Raw genomic sequence first — 14485 nt, 5'->3', positions numbered from 1 at the left:
TATTCACTGAAATTACCTTTCAGAAATATTATGTCCACTAAAATAGCCACTTTGTGAATTACTGTGCTAAAAACCCACACAATACAATTTTATGCATTCACTGCTAATAACTATAAAGCTCTAATGAAAGCCTTTAATATACGGCCATCATGCAAACTTTATCTAGCTATAGCTATTTTTCCCCTCAAGCTCATAATTTACTAGTTTATATTAGTTTCTTCGTCACAGCACAGCAGGCGCTCTAGCTACGTATGTGTGTTACTTGTGACAGCAAAGATTGACACGTGATCTCCCGATTCCCGGTTCCTGATTTTACCAAGCAATCTCCCGCTCCCGCTCCCGCTCCCCTCCCGGTTTTACCAATACCGACTATCCATGGTAACCGTAAATGACGTTGACTGACACACCTCCGCCGCCATATTGCTGTACCACCTGTTATACGAGTGGTCCTATGATTGTGGTAACCGAAGTGGTAATGACTGTTTAGATAGTGAATATGGTATGAAATCAATGCGAATACATAGTAGTGCTGTTACTATTGCATGGCTGTTGTTGATAGGATTCATCTAGTGATGTTTGTCTTAGTCAGCACGCACAGCTATTGAAAGTGAGTGATAAACGAAGGTACCTCAGTGACAAAGATAGCGGATGTTGGCGATCCCTATTGTATACCAAGTGCACAGCTTAGTAAGGAAGTTATCCCGTCGGTCACAAACACAGACATCTTCAACTATCTTGTTTTAACTACAAGCTTCTGTACCTCTGAGATGTGTAAAGCTTTGATGCTTACAAGTACTTTATGTGTGACTTTGTGAACTGTTTGGGATCAAAGAAAATTGGTAGTAAAATAGTTACAGTTGCCAAGGTATGTAAGAAAGATAAGTACCCATATTATGTAGTATAGTAGTTTAATACAATTACAGGTGAGACATTCGCAACGAGCTAATGACCCTCCACTTGAATCATGGGTGATGTGTCTACTTGATGGAACTGTCGATTGTGGACATTGTACCTGCATGGCAGGACTTGGAGAAGTTTGTTCTCATGTAGCAGCAATCCTTTTCTACCTGGAATCTGCAGCTCGATCAAAACTAACTTGCACACAAACTAGTTGTATGTGGAAGGAACCTACCTTTGTTGATGCTATTCCATACTTGCCAATTTCAGAGCTGCCACTGTCCAAACCAAAGCCTAGAATCAGCTGTAACAAAAGGAGAGGGGCTCATCATCTAAGTGACATTACACCATTTGAGGATATGTTTCAGGTAGCAGAAGAATTGCCAGTTTCTGAGCACCCATCCACTAGTTCATCAGCCTGTCAGTCAACAAGTTCCTTGTTGTGTGTTCCTCCATCTGCTGAGGAGCAAATGGTCTTCCTTAGAGATATTGCTCACAACCGACCGGCAATTTGTTCCATAGTACCTCCATTTTCTAATGAATTTAAACCCACAGCAAATACTATTCAGCTACCTCCATCACTGCTTGATCTGTACAACCCAGAAAATGAAGAATTGCTTTACACTGAGTTGTTGGAAGTATGTGATGAATTGCAGTTATCAGTTAGACCAGAAGAGGTACAGAATATTGAAGTTTACACTCGAGAGCAAGCCAAGAGTCCAGCTTGGTTTAAACAAAGAGCAGGAAGGATTACTGCATCAAAAATGAAAGCAGTTTGTGCCACAGACCCAAGCCATCCTTCGCAATCATGACTAAGCCAGATCTGTTATCCACATTTGAAAAAGTTCACAACGCCAGCAACCACATGGGGGTGTGAACATGAAGCAGTTGCAAGATTGGCATACATTGAGATGATGAAACCCATGCATACAAATTTTCAGTACAGAAATAGTGGATTCGTAGTAAGCACAGAATATCCATACATTGGTGCCAGTCCTGATGGAGTGGTGCAGTGTGACTGCTGTGGATGTGGGGTACTGGAAATCAAATGCCCATACTGCGTCAGAGAGAGCACTCCAGATGAAGCACCCTATCTCAATAATGGTAAACTCTCTGAAAAGCATGAATATTATTACCAGGTTCAGACACAACTGCTTGTTTGTTCAGCAAATTATGCTGACTTTGATATAGCTACAGTCAGTGATGCTTCCCCCAATTTGTCATGTGAACGCATCTTTCTAAATGAAAGTTTTATAGAACATGTTAAAGCTGCCAAAAAGTTTTTCAAAATTTGTCTTTTACCAGAGTTACTTGCTATGTGGTACTCTCGGAAGGCAGTTATGCCTGATCAGACTGCTGCAGCTTCAGTGGTATCTGTTGAATATACATACTGTTACTGTAAGGAAGATAAGGGTGGTGAAATGGTTGGATGTGACAATCCTAATTGTTTACATGGCTCATGGTTTCACCTTGAATGTCTCAAGATACCTAAACCACGTTCCAGTAAGTGGTATTGTCCAAACTGCAGGACAATGCCTGAGTTTTCCCGTAAACGGCAGCGGACTAAGCAGTGACTTCACCTTGTGTTAGTTTATTATTAACTATTAAAAGTTTGTATAGGTTTTTTAATGAAGTAAATAATAACATGACAAAGTTCATCTATTAATAATAATAATAATTGTTCAATTACATGACTATTTTACTGGTACAACTGAAACACAAAGATTGTTCAGGGCCGAACGCACTAATATTATTTTATCGATTGGTGGTTTGTCGCCAGGGTGTTTAGGCTTTAAAAAATCAATAGGGATACAACTCATCAAAATTGAGTACCTCTGACGGGTAGCTCCAATGACACGTTCTATGTGTATCCGTACATTCGCTAACTTCCTTGTTGCCTCAACATCTATGGGTGAGAGTTGGGAACAGCCTCTTGTAAATGATGGTATATGAAGTGTTTCCTGCATTCTGGCCACATCTTCAGCAATATCAAATCCCCGGTCCGCAAGAACACAATCTCCTGGAAGTAATTTGTTTAAAAATCCAGAGTTGACTGTCAAAAGTTTGTCACTGACCCTTCCACCCCAGGCAGGTGAAATAAAACTTGTTACACCTTGTGGACACATTGCAATGAACACTTTTGCTGTATTTGCATGCTTGTATTGAGACCAAGTGGATGATTTTGCCACTAGATGAGTAGGGGTTTCAATTTTAATCTCAAAACAATCAATCACTACAACAACCTTAGTGCCATATGTTGCCCGAAAACCGCTGGGCATAGTCTTCCATAATTCCTCTCTTTCAGGCCACTTGATGAGCCACTCCAAACGACAAGACATTATATCCAACATTTCATGGAAACGCCTACTGACAGTTGATGTACAAATTCCTAACCGGTAAGCAATGTCTTGTAATCCCAAGTTAAGCCTCAATTTCATGAGCACTATCATGAACGACCTCCAATAGTATGAACGTTTATCACCTAGTGCAAAGGAGCCCATCACTAGTTCAAATGTTTTTAACAGGAGAAGACTAGTAGCTAACCCAGTGTAGTATTGTACCTTGGCATCATCAGACATAATGTTGTTCTCACAGAAAAAATTATCGTCATCCGTCTGTACGGCTTTGTTACACATTTTAGGTGGCCTTGGAGTTTGAGTTTCACCATCAGCTGTCTGTATTGCATGATCTATCAGCCCACTGTTTGAATTAAGTGACAACTGACTGGACTGTCCTGTTGTTGTACTAGTTGAAGTCAAGGTACCGTTTGTCAAAATAAAGGTTGGGCTAGTGATCAAGGTACTGTTTGTTGTAGAAGTTATGGTTGACATAGTGGTTATTGTAGAGGTACTGGTTGAGGTACTAGTTGTTGTAGTTGAGGTACTAGAGGTAGTTGCCAAGGTAGAGGCTGAGGTACTGCCTGATGTACTAATATTTGAATTCGTCTCGAAAACTCTTTTGTTCCTCTCTTTGGCTCGTGCTTCTCTTTCTGAGGCTCTTTCACTAGCTGCATGTGTTACTGCCACATCTAGCTTGCTGTGTCCAAGTTCCAGTGTGGGGAACCAATCAACATTATGCTTATCCATTGTGTCAGCAGGCTTCCCTACAGATCATTTGACAAATGTTAAACTCATGAGTATCAATGATATCAAATCATGGATTATAAATTTCCTAGCTACTCAGGAAATGTATAATCTGAACTGAAAGCCAACACGCATACAGTGTACAAGTATAACAAATAATACACTATAAAATATTTTGTATATAATCAATGCATGCACTTTCAATAGATACTGTACTCACTAGCCACAAAATGACACTCGCAAACCCAGACATTTGCTAGCTTCTCCTCCGTTAAATCCTCTCTCGAAATAGCTTTCAGCCAGGCCCTCCTTCGCTCTCTAGTAATCTCCAACATTTGCTGACCTTGATGCTGAATAATGGCTGGAAGCCTATAAAATGAACATTTAGTCTTGGATGACTTCTTGGAGCTGTTGATTATCGCACATCCAACCATATTTAAGCAACAAATAAACAAACAATTAATCCTTGAATAAGCCGTAAAACCTTGAATAAACAGTAAACCATGAGATACGCCACTCACTAACCACTGTCCACGTGTTTCGGTACAGCAATATGGCGGCGGGGTGTGTCAGCCAACGTCATTTACGGTTACCATGGATATGCAAATGCTCAGGGCGATGAATATTTAATAGCCCTCGCCAAAATTAATCATAGTATTGAATCGACCTTTTTAAAAAATCATACCGCCCTCAGAAATATTCATCACCCTATGGAAAATAATCTATGTGCAGTTTTAATTTATTTATACTGCCCTCATAAATTTTCCATCACCCATCAAAAATTAATTGTGCAACTCATTGTAATTTCAACACCTGGCTTCACCCACACAAAAAAATTACACTGTATCTACCATAATACTGTACTATTTTGACACTAATACTACACCATAGATTGTACCGACTTTCGGTTCAGTAACCACTGCCTTTAAATTTATAGGTGCCTTTCCCTATTACGAACAGCCAATCGGCTTAAACCCTGGTTTACATAGCCCATCCTTATCATGACCTACTGCAGCTGGCTACCAGGAGCGCATCGAATTTTTCATAGGATTCGATATTCCTGTGCCACGGTAAATAAGACTCCAACCCCACGACTCACCAAGTTGCTGCCAGCGCCCAAAATCCGCTAGTTGATAGCTCACTACAATCGATACTGGTTACATCTTGGGTTACATGAGTAGCTCCTCTCTACTACTGGATAGCGAAATAACAGCACTGGGAACGATAAAACGGAGCATTCATTCTGTGGGGTAGCCGTATCTATGACGATAGACGCGCAGAAGTTACATAATAGGTCACGCGACCGTAACGAGGATTGTCTAATAGTTGCTATGCGCGTTGCCAATCCTTTATTACGTGTATTATCTATGCTCGCACTCAGAGGAGGCTGGACACGGCACACGTGAGCGCATCTGTTTCAATGTAAAAAGCAATCGAGCTTCTAATGAAGTTTCTAAGTACACCACTCGAAAATGCAATCAATTTCTTCTCCGTTCGAACAATCTACCCCAATCTACCCCACCCTTTAAAGTAGTAAATTCCTCGTTCAACTTAAGTGTATCACGTGAGAAAGCAGCGCGGGAATGTAATGGATGGTCAGGATTGCGCGAGAGCATGTACTCCGGAAAATTCTACTCAGAAGCGTGCAAGAAGTTCCCCAACGCTGCAAACACCTCATAGAGAGCCAAAGCGGATTCCTCTTAGACAGCAGGACCAGAATAGGAACAGTTTGTCGCCACGTGTTTTATCACAAACCTTTAGAAACAGGTCGAATCATATTCATAATCCTAAACCAAAGGAGAGATGGACTGATTCCGAATTAAGAGCACTGACTGATTTTGTGCTGTTTCATTGTGAAGGTAATGCATGGCCAGCTCACAAGCGTGAAGATTTCTGGGGAAGTGCCAGTGAATTTGTGCAAGCTAGATCAGGCCTGAGCACGTGCAGAACTGGTAAGTATATATTAGCCGTGTTAAAATTTTAAGTACAGTTACTTTTTAGCACAAGCTTGCCGATTCCAAGTAGTTGGAGGCTTATCCAAAAAGTACAAGACGCCAAAAGAGGCAGAGGCCGACTTTTGTGGACAGGATTCTACTGCACGTGTGACACCTGTGAATGAGCCCATGCGTAGTGCACAAAATTCACCTGCACCTGATACAGGAAATGAAAATCCACCCACATTTGCTGATCTGTTTAGCAGCCTACCAGAGGATACTCAACTACAAACACTCTCTGGGCTTTTCTCTTCATATCTGTTATCTTGTCATGACCTGCAAGTTCCTGATGATTTCCTGTGCCATTCAGCAAATGCCATGTTACAGTTAAGGCTAAATAAATGTACAAACGTTTTGTACAACTTAGCTAAAGGAATGGGGACACTAAGGGAAGATAACACCGACTCGAAATTTCCCATGAAACGTATGCCTATGGGCTTAGTTGAGTATGCTGCCAGCTTTTTTGCTTGCGATGACCTACGAGAGGTAATTTTCTGTAAGGAAATAAGGCTGTTAATCTCTTTTCACACCCAGATATCTTGTCCTCCTGATTACCGGTCATGGCAGCAAAGCATGTACTGCCAATTTGGACAGAAGTGGACAAAATTACTCCGGGGGCCCATGTGGAGTGTAGTGTTTTCTGGACAATCATCAGAAGAGGCAGAAAACAACTCACATAGTCAAAGCACTATGAAAGTAAAGAGCTGGATTTGATTGCACAAATTAAAAATTATTATGCTGTAGGCATTAGTCAACATTCCAGCCCTGTCGGATAGAACAATGCGCCGTGACATCGAATCAAGTAACATACATTTGAATTCACAAATCCAGGTAATTTTTCTTAACATTGTTTATCATCTCTCATCCCAACATTATAGATTTCTGTTCTTGATGAAGCTGCCAGGTCGAGCCCTGAGGCATGGTGGTGGCTAAAAGCTGATGGGTGTGACATCACCAAAGGCCTTAAAGAATCTGTGAAGCAACAGTGGAGTGGTGATGTTGATCTAAATGATGGCTGTTTGCAGCAGCAGTTTAAGGGTTATAAGCAACGATTGGAGGAGGCCGATAAGGTTGGTCTACAAAAGGATAGAGCTGGGGAAGATCTAGATCGCACCTTGCAAGATTTAGTGAAGGACTTGGACTTCATTTATTCAGGTATACATACACTACATTTATACATGCATAGTGAACTAAATGGATTGTTTTAGAATTGAAGCAGTCAAATGATACTTACTCAGAGAAGTTGCAGTCCAATAAGTACATTGAAAAAGACCTCATCAACTTGAGCTGGAAGATAAAGGAACTTGGGGACTTAAATGAAATGGGAAGATCCTTGCATACAGAAGTTAATTTATTGTATAGCAGATTGGAAGCTGGTCAGTGCTTTTGGGAGCAAGAAAACATTCCTAGACTCTTGACAGATATTCGGAAGAAGTTACGTTCCTTTATTAAAGGAATAACACGCCACCAACGTACTGCAGCAACCCATATTTTGGTTTTCATGATTAGCCAAGAGATGCGAAGAACAAAACCATATGCGATACCAGTTCAGTGTATACCATACAAGGGCTTGTCTGATTTAAAAGTTCGTGAGCTCTCCAACAGGATTATTGAAGAAATGACTAAGAGGAAGATGAAGGTGGCAGGTGAACTACAGTGTGGGTATTTCTTCATGCCACTTATTTTAAATTTATTAGGATTCACTACAGATGGCGAGTGGAATTCTCTACGGAGTAAAGGGAATACTCGTCCATTGTCTGTGTTTCAAGTCCTTAGTGATGCCAGAAGAAAGTATTCGCGTACAGGGCTACAGACAATGATTGGAATGTTGAGTCCATTGTGTAAGCTAAATTTAATTCAATTATTTAGTATATCTTTGTATGTTGATTTTACAATTAGGTAATGCTGACGGAGTTGTTACAGCACGTGTTCATAATGATGCTGTGCATACAGACCTACTCAATCAAATTCATGGGTGGATTACGGCAGGTGCAAAACAAGATGATGCAATTGAGCGACTCAGGTTAAAGACCGTGCCTACAGGCTATAATGTTCATACCTGGATACAAGGTATGTACATCTTAAAATCTATATGCTTGAAATGGTATTTACTGTTGCAGGTAAAGATGAGACGCAAGTAGACAAGTTGAGATCCATTTTGGCCCAGTTGGAATATAAGCACCAAATAGATATGTGGCACTCCAAAGGAATTCCTTTCAAAGATTATTTGTATGTTCCGGAAGTACATCCAATCACGGGACTTCAGTTTTGTGAACGAGAGGATGAAGCTCACATATTGAAGGTACGTGATAGTTCCACAATTTCTAATGTGCTAAAGCACCTATGTATAGGATTGTCAATAATAGCTCCTTAGGGTTAGTGTTTGGCTGAGAAATTTATATGCTTTATAATGAGCAGCCAGCTTTTGTTATTGAGATAATGCATATATTTTTAAATCCATGTAGCGCATTGGACACAGTCTTAGAACCGGAGGACATGCTGACATAGAGTTAGAAAGGTTTCAGGAAGCTTTACATGACTCGTCTGCTGGGCTGACTTACACAGCTCTATCAGGTGTCCGTAAACAATCTGTAGAGGACGTAGAGAGACTGTTTAGCAAGTCTTTAGTGAAATGGATGGAGGAGAAGGAATACAATGCAGAGGCCCAACATCTTAGGATTGTCTGTAACTGGAGACGTGCCTGTGATGAAAGGGGGCTTACAAGGGTACAACGTAGTGAATTTAACAACGATTTTCTGAATTACCTGCTTGATGATTTAATGCCTTGGCACAAAGAAGAGAAACTAAGAGATTTTAGTTTACTGGAAGTTAACAGGTATATTACATGCAGCTTGGTATGTTTATGACAATGTATTTCTGGTGTTTAGAAGCATTGCGGGTGTGAGAGGGTTCAGTAGGGAGACAATAATTGCACTTGCTGCTAACATTGAATCTCGTGAGTGGAGGTGTAAATACCTTGCTGCTAACAATGAACCACCCGAGCACCCCAGGGCAAGTACAACCGATGACGTGGAGTGTTTCTTTAGTGTTTTGCGGGATAGTGTGGGAAAAGATTTCACACTGAAAGAGGTGAATAGCATTGCATCTTATACACTAACTCATGCTTTATCATGCAGGTTCAATTTGGCTGGAGAAGAGTTGTACATGAGTTTGCTAAAAGGCTTGATCCAGAATTGCCTTTTTATTACTACACGTCATCTCGAAGTCGTTTTTATGAGGGAGAAATGCCTGATTTTGATACGAAAGGAAACAAAAGTTCCAAGCCAAAGCGTATACCTCAGTATGAATTGCTCGGATCTAACAATAGAGTTACACTTTCTGTCCGTAAATCTACTTCAATCAGAACCTCCTTTCACAATTTACCAGTCAAGCTACCACCACCACCTGGCACGGTTTATCAATTAACAGATGAGCATTCATATTCAATTCATAAGAAATAACTCAGAAATAATTACAATTATTGACTAGCACTACTACATTGTACAACAACTCGGGACCATGTTCCATTTTTTGTAATAATAATTCCAGCATACAAGCCTGGAGTTTTATACAGTTTGAATCTAATCCAATCAAAGTATATCTTAAGAATTTTATTGTGATCCATAGCGTGGTGCACATCAGGAAGAGCTTCTGACACAACATATCCAATCCGTTCCCAATCCTTATCAACCTTGCACATAAATGCAATGGAACGGGAATCAATATTATTGCTGGGCTCCTTTTGAAGCTTAACAGGAACTGTGTGACCATCCTTTAACTTCTGCTTGGCCAATCCCAGTAACTCTTGGTAACGATGTTCTTTTGTTGCCCCTATGCACTTGAACACCACTGAATGGGTAATAAAGGAATTAGTGAGATCCTCTTCATCACTGAGAGAGTCTAATCCTTGATCCTCGACAACAATATCTGACCCTTCATCACTGGGTTCTTCGCGATCAAAATCAAACCACTCCCAATTCCACATCACGAAAATCTTATTATCACAGAACAATGTGTATTGAGACAGATCAACAGCTTTACTAAAATCTTCTTCCTGTGAAATTAAAAAAAAACAAACAATAAACTGAACAAATTTTTATTAATTTCAACTATTAAGCTATTTGAATATTGTAATACAACATTCAGTTCAAGTTAAGCTGCACATGTGGCGTTCTCACATACATACACAATCATAAACATACGCAATTACAGCCACAATCGCGTACGTCTATTAAGAAGGCGTTATCAAAGCTAACAGGGAGCCGGGCCACTGCAGGGAGAGGGTGATCCAACAAATCAGTGTCGTGAGCAAAACCGTCGAAGTAGTGTACAGTACCATCATCCTGATCCTCCCAACATAATTTGATTTCCCTTAAAACAGGTTTATATACAGGAAAGTTGGGAACAACGTATTGAAACGAGTTCCCCTTCGCGAGTACATCGACGTAGGCGTACTGCGCCATTTTGGTATGCAAACTATGCAATTAAAGGGATTATTTTTGGTAGCGCTTATATCGTGTCCAACCTCCTCTGGCTCGCACTGACTTAGTCTCGCGTGGTTTTTCTCCCACGGCGCTTATAGATTAGAAATTATAAGCGCCTGCTCGATCAATATTTCACTGAGTGAGAGACCTCTCGACCAGCATCCCTAAATTGTGTAATGTTTTAGGGATTTCAAGTATTTGATTAGAATTTCAATAATATAAATCTTTATCTAGGTGTTTACTAGGATCATTTCACTGCTACTATTGCACGAAATGAGTAACTGACAGGACCTCAGGAACCTCAATGGAGATGCAGGTGTGCTTTGCACAAATCAATTAATGGACCATCCATCAGTCAATTATCTAGCTAACTCTAAGCCATCCTGGAAACCTCAAAGGATGTGTCTGTCACATATGGTTCTTATAATCAAGACAGAAGCAAAAATAACTGATTTTATATAGTTCAGAATTTTAAGATTTTCTTTCTGAGATTGTGTGTGAGAGTCCTATGTCATTTGTGACTCCTAGGGTTGTGATTTTTATCTGATCTGAATATTTGAATTCATTGAATGTTTTATTAGAGTAGCGAGTGTTCTATTAGAGAAGTTAAATAATTTTTTTTCATGTTTTACAAATGTGTTTAAGAGATTTTGTACAAAACTTCATTTATCAGGTATCTGAACTGCAGGTAGTCCCTAGGAGTTCAGATGTGTTTCCATTGTTTATATCAATTATTATAATATAGCAGAGTCTAGCTAGACGTTAGTCCACAACATCAGTTTCCAGCACTGACGAACACAAGGACGTCACTTGATATCCACTGGATGGTATTTGCTGTGAGCTGCTACATTTCCAAAAACGTTCATTATTCCCTGTCTAAGCTTGAAGTCATGGTACAATATTTTACCACCAACAGCTCCTTCATGTTGATAATATGCTCCATTCCACTACACCTTTTATACCCCATTTTCACATACTTTGATGGCTAATGCCACATCTGAATTTGAGCTCATACATATTTGCGCTCCACCACCATAACATTGAGCTCTCTTGTGCTGAATAGTAACTTGATGTTTCTCCACATAGTACCACGATAAAACTCCAAAACCCAGCACAACGAAACAGCTTCAAACCATAGTTTGGTAAGTGGTACGCCTACACAAAACAAAGCATTCCACTCTATTAACGGTTACAATTAATTCTTTATACATTGTTCGGAAAAAAGCACTTTAGTTTCCTTGTTAAAACTCCAAAACTGAGAAAAGCCATGAAGCAGTGGGCCTTATCTTGCATTGGGTTAAAAATGACAGTGTGTTTTACTATTATATTACATCAGATACTCACCTTAGTAGTTGTACGTTCATTTGAACTAAGCTTTACGTATTTACTGAGTAGTACTTTGCTACGGCACAAGGAACGAAGCGGCCTAGTGCGTTTAGTAATGTGTATTTAGTGATCTTGAGAGACAATTACTGTCATTGCCTTCACGCTTGGGTGGTCTCGGCATTATTAACCCATGTGCGTCATCTGTTGCTCAGTTTGATTCTTCACAGAAAGTGACTGGTCCCCTGGTATCTCTCCTTATTGAACAGATAACTGAGTTCACTGTCACTGAACTTGATAAGCAATTTGTTTTGAAGCAGGAAATCTATCTTAAGAACCGTCGCAGCTGTGAAGAGTTAGCTTCTGCTCTTCATCCCCAGCTTTCTCTGGATCTGCAGCGTGCTAGGGAATTTGCTTGTTTGAAGGGAGCATCCAGCTGGTTGACTGCTTTACCGATTGATGAGCATGGGTTTGCTCTGCATAAGAGTGATTTCCGTGATGCTGTTTGCCTCCGTTATGGCTGGCCTCTACTCCATCTGCCTACTGAGTGTATCTGTGCACTGTTAAAACTTAGGTGCTACCATGACACCTATGATTTTCTAAAAATCAAGAGGGTGTTGTTGCAACACCCTTGAAAATAATTACCACCATAAGAGGTTTATAGTCACACTTGTTGGGTGTTACCATGTTGTAAACACCCTTAATTGTTCATTGGAAACCCTAAACAGAGGTCTAACACCTCATGATAGGGTGTAATGTACATGTAATCGCATACAGTTACTAACACTGTTAGAAGTGTGGCAGAAACACTTGACTGCAATTTATTTATGGGCCAAGTGACTTATCGGCCCCCATGACAACAGCACCTGCCCTGAATTATCATGCAAGATGAACACCTGCAGTTTCAAGTGAAATATAATAGTAGCTATTAACAGTATCAGATTTTACAAAACTGATACAAATTGCACATCAGACAAAATCAAATACCAGAGTATTGCCATACTACCATACTAGTTCATGGTTTTAAGCTCAAACTACTTGACACTGGCTTTAATGGTGCAGGTGGTGTGAAAAGTTTAATGGAAATTTCTGGCCTTGGTAAGGTTGACTGTCTTGGGTTGACAGGAATTGGTGAATGCCCAATTTTAGTTGCCCAACATAATATTCATAATATTCTGGTATACTCTGGTATTTGATTTTGTCTGATGTGCAATTTGTATCAGTTTTGTAAAATCTGATACTGTTAATAGCTACTATTATATTTCACTTGAAACTGCAGGTGTTCATCTTGCATGATAATTCAGGGCAGGTGCTGTTGTCATGGGGGCCGATAAGTCACTTGGCCCATAAATAAATTGCAGTCAAGTGTTTCTGCCACACTTCTAACAGTGTTAGTAACTGTATGCGATTACATGTACATTACAAAAGCAATTATCAACACAGAATAATATTATTATTCTGTGTTGATAATTGCTTTTGCTGCATATATACCAGGCACTTAGGAGCCAGCACAGCTCTGTAACCTCATGCATGTCTGGATTTCAATTGCAGTCTTTATTTCCCACTCCTCTACAACCCATCTTCCACTCCTTTGTGAGCAGCTGTGATTCTACCTCCACTACAAAAAAAGTGTCATGTGTATGCGATATGCTCCAAACATGTTGTACATAGTGTGAACTCCTGTGGTGTATGTGATGTGTAGGAGATGATAGTTCAAATTTGCCTCATTAAATAGCAAATGTGAACTATTATCTCCTACATATTACTTACCCCACCTAAGTACATTTCATGCATATCACATTTAGTCACTGACTGCACTTGTGGACTGTGTTGTAAACAGCCCCTGAACACCAATCAAGACATTATCTAATTCATCACATATGCACAAATATGCATTTTACTGTAGTGAGCTAGCTAGTTCACTCATTAAAGTTATCTGATTTTCTTTCTTATTTAGCAGGAATACTCAAGTATCTGAAAGGTAATAAATTGATGCATCTCTGGTGTAATTTCATATGTGTGCTATGGCAATTTTAAATCTAAACCATTTATCTCAAAACTTCTAAAATAAATATGTGACCGGATTTGACAAAACAAGGCTTCTACACACATCCAATTTTCTGACTTTAACCAGCTGTAACTTGACTACTCAGCAAGCTATTGGCCTAACATTTGCACAAAGTCCTTCCATAGCATAGTAAAATACCAGTTCAAAATTGGAAACTAATGGCATACTCCTACATAATGAATGAGTTATGGTACTTCAAAGTCATAAAGTGGATGTGCGTGTAAGCCTTATTTTGTCAAATTCGGTCATTAATATGGATTGGTTTTCCAAACAATAGCTGCATAAATGCTTTTACATTGTGCTAAAGGAAATTTGTTTACTATGCATGAAGTGCTGCACTTCTGTATAATTATGATAATCAATACAACTATATTTCATTGATGAGGTGTAATGGGAACACCCTTTGCACCTACAAGGGTGTTTCTGTGAATGAAATCCCACAATTAAAAGTTTCTTTGGTAGTTACATTATAAGTACAAATTACAACTTACATATAAAGTGTAGAAAGACAAGCAAGTAAGTGTACTTGTAATCATGTTGAATTACTGTATTTCACAGGTCATAATATGTGTTTCCTAAATATATCATCAATGAAAATGAAGGTATAGGAGGAGATCCACCCCCACGAAAGTGTTG

General features: G+C 39.6%; 4 protein-coding genes across 8 annotated transcripts; 2 read left to right on the top strand and 2 right to left on the bottom strand.

The window, feature by feature from the left end:
• The first annotated feature begins 404 nt into the window (after nt 1-404).
• On the top strand, nt 405-2591 carry LOC136240192 (uncharacterized). Its single transcript, XM_066031100.1, has 3 exons — nt 405-499; nt 560-865; nt 924-2591. Exons 2-3 carry the CDS (start codon nt 800-802, stop codon nt 1707-1709), a joined length of 852 nt encoding a protein of 283 aa, XP_065887172.1. The 5' UTR covers nt 405-499; nt 560-799; the 3' UTR covers nt 1710-2591.
• LOC136240191 (uncharacterized) lies at nt 2238-5306 on the bottom strand. 4 transcript variants are annotated; one of them, XM_066031098.1, is made up of 3 exons: nt 4506-5050; nt 4201-4349; nt 2238-4000 (listed from the first exon to the last, which is right to left on the bottom strand). In XM_066031098.1, exons 2-3 carry the CDS (start codon nt 4313-4315, stop codon nt 2592-2594), a joined length of 1524 nt encoding a protein of 507 aa, XP_065887170.1. In that variant the 5' UTR covers nt 4316-4349; nt 4506-5050; the 3' UTR covers nt 2238-2591. The 4 variants fall into 4 exon arrangements, with proteins under 4 accessions (XP_065887170.1, XP_065887171.1, XP_065887169.1 ...); XM_066031097.1 differs by lacking the exon at nt 4506-5050 and adding an exon at nt 5080-5306 and having other exon boundaries at nt 2239-4000; XM_066031099.1 differs by lacking the exons at nt 4201-4349; nt 4506-5050 and adding an exon at nt 5080-5306.
• A 67-nt stretch (nt 5307-5373) lies between these two features.
• On the top strand, nt 5374-9543 carry LOC136240190 (uncharacterized). 2 transcript variants are annotated; one of them, XM_066031095.1, is made up of 12 exons: nt 5375-5932; nt 5982-6460; nt 6509-6670; nt 6719-6805; nt 6853-7129; nt 7183-7620; nt 7672-7815; nt 7874-8044; nt 8095-8276; nt 8440-8810; nt 8863-9064; nt 9112-9543. In XM_066031095.1, the coding sequence occupies exons 1-12, from the start codon at nt 5569-5571 to the stop codon at nt 9433-9435; spliced, it is 3201 nt and encodes a 1066-aa protein (XP_065887167.1). In that variant the 5' UTR covers nt 5375-5568; the 3' UTR covers nt 9436-9543. The 2 variants fall into 2 exon arrangements, with proteins under 2 accessions (XP_065887166.1, XP_065887167.1); XM_066031094.1 differs by having other exon boundaries at nt 5374-5932; nt 5982-6670.
• On the bottom strand, nt 9407-10498 carry LOC136240193 (uncharacterized). Its single transcript, XM_066031101.1, has 2 exons — nt 10201-10498; nt 9407-10028 (listed from the first exon to the last, which is right to left on the bottom strand). The coding sequence occupies exons 1-2, from the start codon at nt 10435-10437 to the stop codon at nt 9453-9455; spliced, it is 813 nt and encodes a 270-aa protein (XP_065887173.1). The 5' UTR covers nt 10438-10498; the 3' UTR covers nt 9407-9452.
• Between the last annotated feature and the right edge of the window lie 3987 nt (nt 10499-14485).

This window comes from Dysidea avara, chromosome 12 (genome assembly GCF_963678975.1).
Source record: "Dysidea avara chromosome 12, odDysAvar1.4, whole genome shotgun sequence".
Taxonomy (NCBI): domain Eukaryota; kingdom Metazoa; phylum Porifera; class Demospongiae; order Dictyoceratida; family Dysideidae; genus Dysidea; species Dysidea avara.
This window is presented reverse-complemented; position numbering and strand designations above follow the sequence as displayed.